An 11,554-nucleotide genomic window follows, 5' to 3' on the forward strand; every position below is an offset into this window, starting at 1 on the left:
CAGCTCATTTTAGGCTACCTTGTCAGAACCAGTGCATGATTTAAGCACATGACAAAACCTTCTGTTATCACACAACCTGGAAAGCAGATTTTGTATAAAAAACTTTAAAGGCGTTCTTTATTGAATGAACAGATACAGGGAAAGGCCAGATGTTGTCACGAGATCAATTTCCAGGCAGGGAGCAACTGGAACAGCAAAGTCTGAGTGAGGATGTCTATGAAATCTCTGGAAGCTCTTACTGCCCACATATGGAGAAATTCCAAAAAGGAGCCTGTATTAATATCTTCAAGTGGGACTGCTGCACTGGAGACACAGCGGGTCATTTGGAAAGGCTTCAGTTGCAAAATCTCACTTCTGGAAAATGACCCTGCTTGTTTCCCATGCCTTGAAGCCTGACATCAACTAAATAAAAGCGATTGATCTGATCTTCCAGCAGTCCAGGCACAGAAGTACTGGTGCACTGACAAAAAGAGTTATGAACTTTTTACAATCCCTAAGCACCCATAACTTGTTCTGGAAAACAAAACGTTGACAGAGAACATGTGGCTGCTGGCTGGGCTGGTGAAGGGGGAGCAGAGGTTTCTCCACCCAACAGGAAAGGAGGCACTTCTGCAGGCAACTATGTGCAAAACCAGAAATTACATTACAAGCTTCTGCCACTCTCTACATTGGTTCATGTATTCTTAAAGAATGGTGCTGGGACCTCCCTGACCTTGAAGTCTCTCCCCCCCCCCCATAATTTTAGACAGAAGAATGTTAGTTATGCTTTTTTCAGTGGTGAGAAAAGTGTGCTCTACTCATTTTCAACGGCTTCTATATATCCATTGCATACTTTCAGTATGCATTATGCTTACTGATTTGTACATTAAATGACAACATTGACCTCAGCCATGCCAATTTTTTATTTAAAAACCCATTTTGCTTTCTCTTATCCCTGCAAACTAGAATTAATCTAAAAACCTAAAAGCTGTCATTATTTATTTCATGGCGGAGGGGGGAGCTGAGACTAGTGACATGTCTGCATTGCATCACAGCTGAAATGTGAGATCCTATGTGCTGAAGCATAGATCTTGATGCAGCACTTGCTTGATGCAGCACTTGAAGGACACCAAATCTGACAAAAGAACATATACACACTCATCCTAGATTTTATTGTTCTGAATTCCCCCGTGTGGCTCAGTTGGCTCAGTTGCTTGGCCCAGTTGCTTTAGTCATCTGGAGCTATTTGTTTTGCACATTCCTTGTTCATAGTTCCTTTCTGGTTGCAGCAAACTATGATACAGATCATGTGGATCCATCTGCAACATGACTGATAAGTGGCAATTCATGGTCTCTTCTAGCTTAATGACTCATCAGTCTTTTTCAAAAGCGTTTGTACAGGAAATTTGCTTCAGGTGGCAATATAGTGATTTTTTTTGACCCAATGTAGAGAACAATCATAGTTGCTAAGTGTAGTTCTACTCTATTCCACAATTATTATCACTAGACCTTTTAAATATCACAGAACAGAGAGTAGTAATCTATCTATGAGTGTTTCAGCAGGACTTTATCACTGAACTACCACCACTGATCAAATATGAATCCTTCAGGATGAAAGACCTATAGCTCAGTGGTAGAGATTACAGCTTTGTATGTAAAAGAATATTAGGGAGCAGGTGAAGTAAAAATCCCCGTCTGAGACCTTGGACAGCTGTTGCCCGTCATATCAGCAGCACTGGGATATGTGGATGAATGGTCTAACTCAGTATGACGCAGCTTCCATGAGCAATTAGAGGTGAAGAAATACACACAGACCAAGACCAGCTACTATTTTAAGAACATACTTTATACAAAATAACAAATTCTTATGGAAATAAAATCTACAGATCTCCAAGGATCAAGCTTATTTTTTTAAAAAAAGGATCCTTAAAAAAATTACCCAAACACAGAAAATTAAACTAACTATTGAGGTAACTGTCGCTCTCAGGGAATCAGTAGACCAAGACAAAATATACACAATATAAAAATAAATAGCATTCCCCTTTCCAGTATTGACCAGGAGAGTTCAAACCCAGCTCTTTGCAGCAGCAAAAGAGTAGAGGAAAGGATCCCTGATGCTGTGCTCCATGGGCAAGGAAAGTGATCAGGGTTTTTTCAGGAGCAGTGGAAAAGGCAGCCAAGTGAGGTACCTGAGTCCCAGTTGGGGAAAACAGAAGAGCACACGAGGAGGAATTCACAGTCAGTCAGTCAGTCTTATATCAGGTGTTACCTCTCCAATTAACGGGCCCTCTTGACAGTAGCTTCCTGCCACACTAACAAGTTCAGTCTGCTATGGCGTGGAAGACTCATGCCGGCTCCCTTTCAAAACTAGTTGAGAAATTCATTTATCCAGCCAGACACTGCCATGTGCAGTCCAAACCATGTCAGATTCCTCCCAGAGTTTGTCAATAATATATTTTCACAGCTTGATGGTGAGAGGACACTTGCAGCCACAGCTCATAGTCCTGTTGACCAGAAGATATTTCAGCTGTTTGACAGAGACCAGGATCCAGCTTGCAAGTCAAACATCAGACTTCATCCAGAGGAACGTTCTCTCTTCTCCTTTTGCCCCCAAATAGGCAAATTACATTCTTTACAATCTTAATTACAATAATACAGTCCCTCCCATCCCACCCACCAAATGACCCAGAAAACATTTCAGGAATGATGGAGATTGGCAAAAAATTGTCAAAGCTCAACCACTTCAAATTAAAAACCAAAAGTATTGTTAGAAATTCTCAGATCACTAAGAAATATATTCTCTAGCAACCAAGCCTGTTGTTTTGTGTCTCTAGTTAGAAAACTTCTTTCTTGCTGTTCTTCCTAACCATGGGGGAAATATCTCATTCTACTTAGACAAAATGCAGTAGTGCAGGAAAAAGCTGAGCAGTAGAAAAAAGTACTCAAACATTGAGCAAGATACGATTTTTGTATGTGTAAAATCAGGAGCCAGACTAAAAAACTAACTTCCTAACCTCAACAGTAATTCAAGTTCCAGTCACTAGTCCCAATTTTTAGGCACCAGTGATCTCTGGATTTTTTTACTTCCCTGCAGTGGACTCCTATGATATACTTAACTTTTGTAACGGGGGAACCTGGAGAAAGCACAATAACTGCTCTGCTTTTATTGCTAAATAGTCACGCTGTAGTGTGCACTGAACTATTATGGAAGAACATAGCATTAGTAGATGCCAGGGTGCATAAAATATGAACTATAACTTGCATTTATATCCAAAGGAGAATTCAGCACCATGACACTTGGAAGCCCCTGTTCAATGTCAGTGAAGTCAGTTACAGAGGGAATTAAATTCATTGTATAACAGTGACACCTTGTGGTCAGTAGAGAATGTGGCTAAACGCAAAGAATCACTGACATTAGTGGTAGCACTGATCACCTAGAGCTAAGAGGAATTCCCCACCAGGATTCATTGGATCCTTCAATGCTCTGACTACAGAAAGTATGCAGGAATTTGGCAGCTGTTAATATTGCAATAAGCACCTGGTATACTGCCAATGCTAAACAAGTATTTAGTAGAAATAGTTACACAGTTTGAAAAATTTCACAGAAATCCTGTAGATTCTTGCCAGAAGACATAGGAATTAAAAAGAGTAGGGCATGCCAACTACATTTAGCTCCCCATCGATAGCAGTCAATATTCCTACTGTGTTGTTGCTCATCAGCACCTGAACCTTATCAAAGAAACATTTACGTTATAGTAAAGCAAATTTCTGATACGTGCTAATCAGCAAGAACCTCTTTTGTTACTCTGTTGTCAGCCAAGTTATATTTTTGATTCCTCCAACCCAAACATTCATCAACAGCATCCAAAATGTTGTCTGGTCTTTGTAGTTAGTCAAATTCTGTAGCTGTCTGCCACTCACTCTGACTCTCCAATCTGGAGAGGGGCAAGATCATATTTCAGATGTGCCATGTTGTGGCGGTATTCTAACTTTGTGAAAAATCTTGCCACTTCAGAGTGCCTCTGAAACTCACATGGCTGCAAAGGTAACCCCTAGAGAAAATGGAAGGACTTGTGGTTAGATTTCTGAAGTCTCCAGCCCCCAAAACTGAGTGGGAATGCAAGGGCAAGCCTCTCCACTCTCCTCCCATTTTGCACTCAGCAACTTAAAAATATGCTCCCCACTGGTAAGTGCATTTTGGAGCCCTGTTCACCACCATCTCCCACAATCAACCTTTGGAGTCTCTTTCAAAATCTCATCTGTTTCATTTCCACATTCATAACAGGATTAATTTAGGTCTGCTGCTGTCTGCTTCTATGTATCTATTCCTACTTGTTTTCAGAACACTTGACTATTTCAACATTATGAAATCTCACATCTGGCACTCCTCACTGTAAACATAGGCACAAGTATTGGAAAAGGTATGCCAGAATCAGTCCTTATTTTCTTAGGTATGTTTCCCTAACATATAGCAGTGAAGAAAAACATGTTCTTTAAAAAATATTTAATTCAGTGGTAAATGTGGGCACTAAAGGAGATGCTCCACACAATGCTTGAATTACTGGGGTGTGGGGGAGGAGAGGGGACCTTCTTATAGTTTATTATAGAATAGATTAGGAAATATTGCTTCAGGATAGCATGTGTCTGGCTGCTGGGAGGGAATGGAAGAGCAGCTGCATCTCACACAAAAGTGGAATCTATTCTCATGGAGAAAAGGCCTTTATAATCAGAGGCATCTTTGTTTTTCAGTCAACATACATATAGGATAATGTTACACTTAAATATATGGGAAATAAACACTTCCTTTCACTGAGAAAAAACCAGCATTGTTGAAAGAAAACTTCAAATCTTGCATATTCTCCTCATACAAAGATACAAACTATATTTTCTGGTTTCTAGGCCCTGTACGTTATTTCCTGCTTCTAGTTGGGACATATGATGACACAACGGAATGGCCAGAGAACTCTGTGATCAAATAGTGCTAACTTATTGATAAAGGCTATATTGGAATGCTACCAAATGAAGAAAGCACTGTGCACCGCCAGGGAGCCTACTGAACTGTCATGTCTGTCAGATCCTTATTTTCAGTTCCACCAACACATTGCCTCCACACTCCAAACACAGGAAAATGCAAACCAACTTCAGATCTAGAACTGAGACATCAACTGAAATACACAACTACTTTTTACAATAGGCACACTATTTATGTACTGCTGATATTTGATGTTTTGTTTGAATTAGAAGTATTTCATATATCCAAGCACCGTAGCATTCACCAGTATCAGTAATACCTCTGTTTGAGGATCATAGACCATTATTGATAACGAGACACTATAAGGAGTAAAACAATTCATCCAACTAGGATTATTTAATTACCAATATTGGCAATTAATACCAGTCAACAGTGGTTTTTTAATGCCTAGGTAATTATTTCAATGAGGGAAACTCACCCTCCCAAAAAAACTCATATAGATATTGTTTACATGATTAACATTTACCATTAACACTTTCTCTTTATTTTTAGTGTGTCTGCTTTAGGAAAAGATTTATTCTTCCCTTCCTGCTTCAGAGAGAAGTATGCAGGGGTCATTATGTGCCTCTTAAAAAAAGGTTTCTTCCACATGGAAGACAGGGGTCCTGCAGGGCCAGAATGTGTGGCACCCCATCTGTATCTTAAACAGATACAGATGGGTAGAAGTGGGGAGGTTATTGCTTCAGATAGTTCTTTCATTACAAGAAGCACAAGCTTTGAAGCCCATTATCAGTCCATCTGCAGCTGTGCCACTCATCTATCTTAGCCATCCAAAAGGCTCACACACTTATTATTCAACCACTCATGCCAAAATTACAACAGAACAGGAACTGGGAAACAGCAAAAGCTTCCCATCAACTTTTAAAAGAAATAACACCACTATCCTATTACAATGCCTTCCTAGGAGCCACTAACATCCATATGTTTACAGATACTGAGTAACAGTTTGTAGGGCTCTGCTACTCTTCTAGCTTCCCAGCAGCAGAACCAATCTGCTGCTCCTGCCACCATAAATCACACTAAGTTCCCCACACCTCACACCTCCCCTTTCAGCAAGTGCCAGAGACCTACTCTGTTGGGAAACCGGGACAGCAACAGAGTCCTACCCTCACCAGACACTACTGTAGATACTAGAAGCTAGTATCTCATAACTCCAATGTGCTAATAAGCTCATGTAGGTCATTTAAGCCCAACCTAACAAGCTCATTGCACACACAAGCTTTCACACGCAATAACCTGCTTCACAGTTCTAATGAAAGTGGGCTAATTGCTCTCTAAAGTATATCTCACAACAAACCAGTGAATCTATAAGGTGCCACAACATTATTCTTTTGTTTGTTTGTTTCACAGACTAAAATGACTACAGATTTGGAATGTATTCCTGATTTTTTTTGGGGGGGGGGGAGGGAATACTATGCTAACTTGTGGCCCACCAGATGTTGTTGGGACTACATCTTCCACCATCCTTGAATGTTGGCCATGTTGACTGGGACTGATGGGAGGTAGTGGAACAACGTCTGTAGAGCCAGTAGCCAGCCACATCTGCTATACAAGGAACAGAAATTTTTCTTCACTAGTTTATGAAGTTATCAGGCAACAGACTAGAAGAGATTAAAGGGAAGAGGCAGAAACTCAAGTAATATTTAGTGATAGACATAGGTAGAGCCCCTTTCAAGCATGCACCGTATCGTAACTGCCTGCAATGAGGCTATGACTCTGGGCTAGAGTTCTATTTAAAAAAACCACAACTAATATAAATTCATTCATGGGAGGGGGAAAATCAGTAGGGGAAATGTTGTTTGAAACAAAAAACTTAAGTTAAAAAAATTATTTCAGGGCCTAGGTGCCAGCGCCTGTTTCTTTCCTTTGAAAATGACTGTCCATGAGCTGTGTACTCTTAATTGTAATAGGTTAGGTGGAACTGCCACTGGAGATGTGACCGAGGTCCTATTTTACTTGCTACTTGTACTAGACATGAGACTGAGAATAGATTTCTGGCTCACATGCTCCTTTCTCTGCTTTCCATGGGCACAGAGGAGCTCAAATAAACATGGAATATTTCCTGTTCAGTCACTAACTTCTACACACAGTGAGACGAGGGAGTGAGCACTTAGGATATACATTGAAGCTCACTCCAGGCACAATCCAAGTAAACAAATGAGCAGACCTATGGCATCCATCAACAGAATATAGTAGTGCCTAGTGAAAATGTTCACACTCTGACTGAATGTGTGTCCAGGCCTGGCGAGAGCCACATACTTAAGACAAATCAGAGCGCCATATTATTGTATTCTAGGTGAAAGCATCACAGATGCTGCATAAGAAACCCTTGTGTAATATGATCACAGGCCTTTGTCTCCGGTTCTAGCATCTTTAAAGAGATCTTTGAAAACATTGGCATTACATGTAACAACATTCTCTTTTCTTATCCCCATAATCTCAGCTTGGGTGTATGCCAGGGTAACTATTATTCCCAGTCAGAAATGTTTGCGGAAAGGCTGCTACAATTCTAAACAAGATTTCCAAATTTCTGGAAATTCCAGTTTGCTGGTTTCCTAGTTCCAATAGTGGCAGGAACTAGCAGTGCATACAATTCAAGGGCAAGATTGGGGAACACTGATTTCTCCTGAGCAACACCTGTGGCCAGCTGCCAGGCAATGCCTTAGCCCCAGGTGACCAATAGGTGGTGTTGATTAAAAAAAATCAGAAGAAAACAATTATTTCCTGCATCTACCCACTCCTGAAGGATTTCAATGTGACATGATTGTAAACATATTATGATCATCCCAGTGCTATGCCCACAACATTTGAGCCCTACCACTCCCACCCTAATAATGTACAATACATTCACCAACAGAAATATTTTTCTTTTAAAAGGCAACAGGTTAAAAAAAAAATCTGTAAACTGGATTCCATTCCAAACACACATATTAATACAAGTACTTTCCATAGCCTCCTGTCTTTCACCCTGAAAAATATACCTGAGTTTTAGCAGTTCATGAAAGTTTCAAGCTCCTCAAACAGAGCCCCTTTAAACTCTTAATGTAACCTAAGTCTCTGGTGAGAAATATGTCATTAGATCAAGTTGCTCCCTCTGTGTCATTGCGACAGTCCTATGAGGTGCTCTATTCCACCAGACCTTGGAAAGAGATGCTTCTGGGAAAGAAGATGAGTGTAGAAAGTATATTTCCCTTTGCCCTCATCCACTCATATGTGGCTCTCGTCTCCATCAAATCCTTCCAGCCTTAGACTAACTCTGAAAAGGGACAAACAAAAAAGTGATGATTATTTGTTTCAGAAGTAGTTTTCTAAATAAATAATAAAGATCAGGCTTTGAATAAGAGCTTCAACACTATATTAAATGTGTAAAAACCACAATTTTGGTTTTAAATAGTAGCTGCAAAGGGAGGGGGGAAATCGGGATAGCAACAAACAACTTTACTTCTTGGAGGAGGGACAGCAGATTTTCTTGGGGGGTGAGGGGGATGATCTTCTCCAGTACTGTGCAGTTTATTTATTATTTTAAAATTTTAGATCATGCTTTTCACCATCTAGGTCTCAAATAGGTATATAACAATAAAAAATGCAAAATTTACAATTTAAAACATAAACATCACAAAAATGAAACCTCAGAAATTTAAAATATCAATTTTTTAAACAAGAACATGAGAAAAAAATTTGAAATACCAGAGAATCATTCATGAGGCAAAGTCCTCCTGAAGTAAGATGGTTTTAACAACACCTGAAATTCAGCAGGGAGGTGCCTGTCAGACTTCTAATTGGGAAAGAGTTCCATAGAGTTTGGCCAACAATACTGAAGGTGCAACTTCTTGGTGTGAGTCATGCTTCTGGTCCATAGGGGACCACTAGTGATTGGGATGTACAGAGAAAGGTGTTTCTTAAGGTATCTTAGACCAAAAACATTCATGTTTTGTGCACTAATACAAGAACCTTTACCTTGGCCTGGTAGCAGATGAGAATCCAGTACAAGTCTTCAACAATGGTATCAAGTGTAGGTGATCCATTCAAGGTAGGCAACATTTGGGGGGGGGAGGGCAGGCAGATGGTGTGTGGGAGGAGTGGCTTAACCCTCCCTGCCCCTTCACTCACTCAATCCCAATCCTGCCAAATACCATCCCCCACTAAAAGCTGCTTTTCCTCCAAAGGGGAACTGTGACTGCTACTCTGACCATCTCCTCCTCCCCACAGCTATTTTTAAAAACAAACACACATGCACATGTAATGTATCATTATTCTGGCCACCAGATGGCACAATATCAGAGCAGCCTAACAAGAAACTGATTTTACACCCTTTGAAAGCAAAGACTGAGAAATACACCGCAGTTATTTCATCAACCTAGGACAGAAATCATTTTTCATTTTTAGAAGGACTTAATAAACAGCCATGTCTAATGAATTAAGAGCAATAACTTGGTGTATTGGCCCAAAAGGAGTGCTGGAAATCCCCAGTTCAAATTTTGCTGCAGTCATGAACTTACTACATAGACGGCCTTAGGAAGGATATGCTCTCCCAGTTGCAGTTTTCTAACAACTGCAGTAAGAAGATTGTAATGCATGCCTGACATAATAATGTTGTTGTATGTATCACTGAGAAGGGCTTTGGTCCAATCCAAAATGCAATATGAATGCAGCATTGTTTGTTTTGGGTTGTTGTTTGTTGTTGTTGCTAGCAGTTGGCTTAGTATGATTTCTTGCTTACCATCAAAAAAATCTAAGCTTAGCAAAAGCGTGCACAATATTAAAGCAATCCCAAGAATAAATATCACTCACCAAATTATAATAAAAAGTATGGCCTACCATTGGTTCTGCTTTCTCCCTTCCCACAAAAGCTACTAATACTCACATATTTCATGCATCATGGTGCAACACAAACATCATTCCCTATAATCTGTCCTTTATTTGTACTTACTTGATCCAGAGGCAATGCTGGTGTTTTTTGTGCTGGAGGGTCTTCCCAAGCTGGTGTTGTGGTAGGCACCTTTAAGAACGGGGATTGTGGCTGGTGCATGTGCATTCTGGAATCATACACAATGGAAATGGCAACCTTAGCAATGGCATAAACACATAGTTTATGCAAAGACGTATGTTCCTACAATGGGAAATTCATTTGGTGGAGATTCACCATGGGTAGGCAAACTAAGGCCCGGGAGCCGGATCCGGCCCAATCGCCTTCTAAATCCAGCCCACGGACGGTCCGGGAATCAGCGTGTTTTAACATGAGTAGAATGTGTGCTTTTATTTAAAATGCATCTCTGGGTTATTTGTGGGGCATAGGAATTCATTCATTTCCCCCCAAAATTAAAGTCCGGCCCCCCACAAGGTCTGAGGGGCAGTGGACTGGCCCCCTGCTGAAAAAGTTTGCTGACCCCTGTGACGTACACGGTTAGATCTACATCATATCCCAAGTTCTCTGTATCTGATTTTATCTGGTTGCTGAACATAAATTAGATGTACATCCCTTAACTCTCCTTCACTATAAAAAAGAGAGAACAATGAATTAATCTAAATTTTCCCGCACAAAATCTATGGAGAATAAGATTGGATAGTCTACAAAACGAAGTGATGTTAGTATTGTAAGCAACCTTCAGCCTTTACTACTGAATTGTTATCTCAATCAATATGAAGTATATGAATAGCTTTCTCCCTAAAAAAATACAAGAAACCTTATTGATAACTTCAACAAATGAAAATAAATTCATGGTTTAGTAGTATAATTCAGGAAAAACACTGCCCTAGGATCCACTGAGATGAAGGGTCAGCTATTCAATCAATCAATCAATCAATCAATCAATCAGAAAGTCAGTTCTCCCCTCTTCTACCCATGGTGTGTATGTACTGCCAGCTCCTGTTAACAAGTGAACAAAAATATAAGGAACTAGAATTTCCATAAGACAGGAAATTCTGTGTGAGATTGCAGCAGTCACTTCTAAATAATTTCAGGTTGTCAGTAAGAGTAAAAACTTAAAATATGAGCCAAGACTATGGGGACAAGAACTGTAAATGTTGCTCCATGTAATGTTAATGTGCTGGAAGATCTATATAAGGATACCAAAACCACGGATAAGGGCCTGTGAGGGCATTACAGGTATGAACAGAATCAAAACTATCAGATCAATCTCTTCTCTCATTGCCAGGTTACTTGTGAAGCTCTATCACACATGGTAGTGATGTCTACAGTGTTGCCCCGCAAGACGAACGCAAGACGGAAAACCCGCTAGACGAAAGGGTTTTCCGTTTTGGAGGCGCTTTGCAAAACGAATTTCCCTATGGGCTTGCTTCGCAAGACGAAATGTCTTGCGAGTTTTTCTGACTTTCCCCCCCTTTCCCCCCTTTTTCTAAGCCGCTTATCAGCTGATCCGCTAAGCCGCTAAAACCCGCTAAAACCCGCTAATAGCGCTAATCCGCTAAGTCGTCAATGGGCTTGCTTCGCAAGACGAAAAAACCGCTATACGAAGAGAATCGTGGAAGGGATTCTTTTCGTCTTGCGAGGCACCACTGTACTGTTCGTTGCTGCTCTTTAGA

The 11,554-nt window shown here is 40.4% G+C and overlaps 1 protein-coding gene across 3 annotated transcripts in view; it reads right to left on the minus strand.

Annotated features, from left to right (window-relative positions):
* Positions 1-1,806: 1,806 nt before the first annotated feature.
* CECR2 (CECR2 histone acetyl-lysine reader) overlaps positions 1,807-11,554 on the minus strand; it is a 131,974-nt gene continuing 122,226 nt past the window's right edge. The window contains exons 18-20 of one of the 3 annotated variants that reach the window (XR_014160964.1): positions 9,942-10,047; positions 8,151-8,267; positions 1,807-2,580 (exon numbers count right to left, since the gene is read on the minus strand). Coding sequence is in view for 1 of the 3 variants with exons in the window: in XM_081879630.1 (XP_081735756.1) it covers positions 8,262-8,267; positions 9,942-10,047 (112 nt within the window). In the remaining 2 variants the exon portion in view is untranslated. Of the gene's footprint in view, positions 8,268-9,941; positions 10,048-11,554 lie in introns of all 3 variants that reach the window. The other 2 variants (XR_014160965.1, XM_081879630.1) reach the window with 2 other exon arrangements.

Source organism: Podarcis erhardii (genome assembly GCF_964252035.2).
Source record: "Podarcis erhardii genome assembly, chromosome: 10".
In the NCBI taxonomy this organism is placed as follows: Eukaryota; Metazoa; Chordata; class Lepidosauria; order Squamata; family Lacertidae; genus Podarcis; species Podarcis erhardii.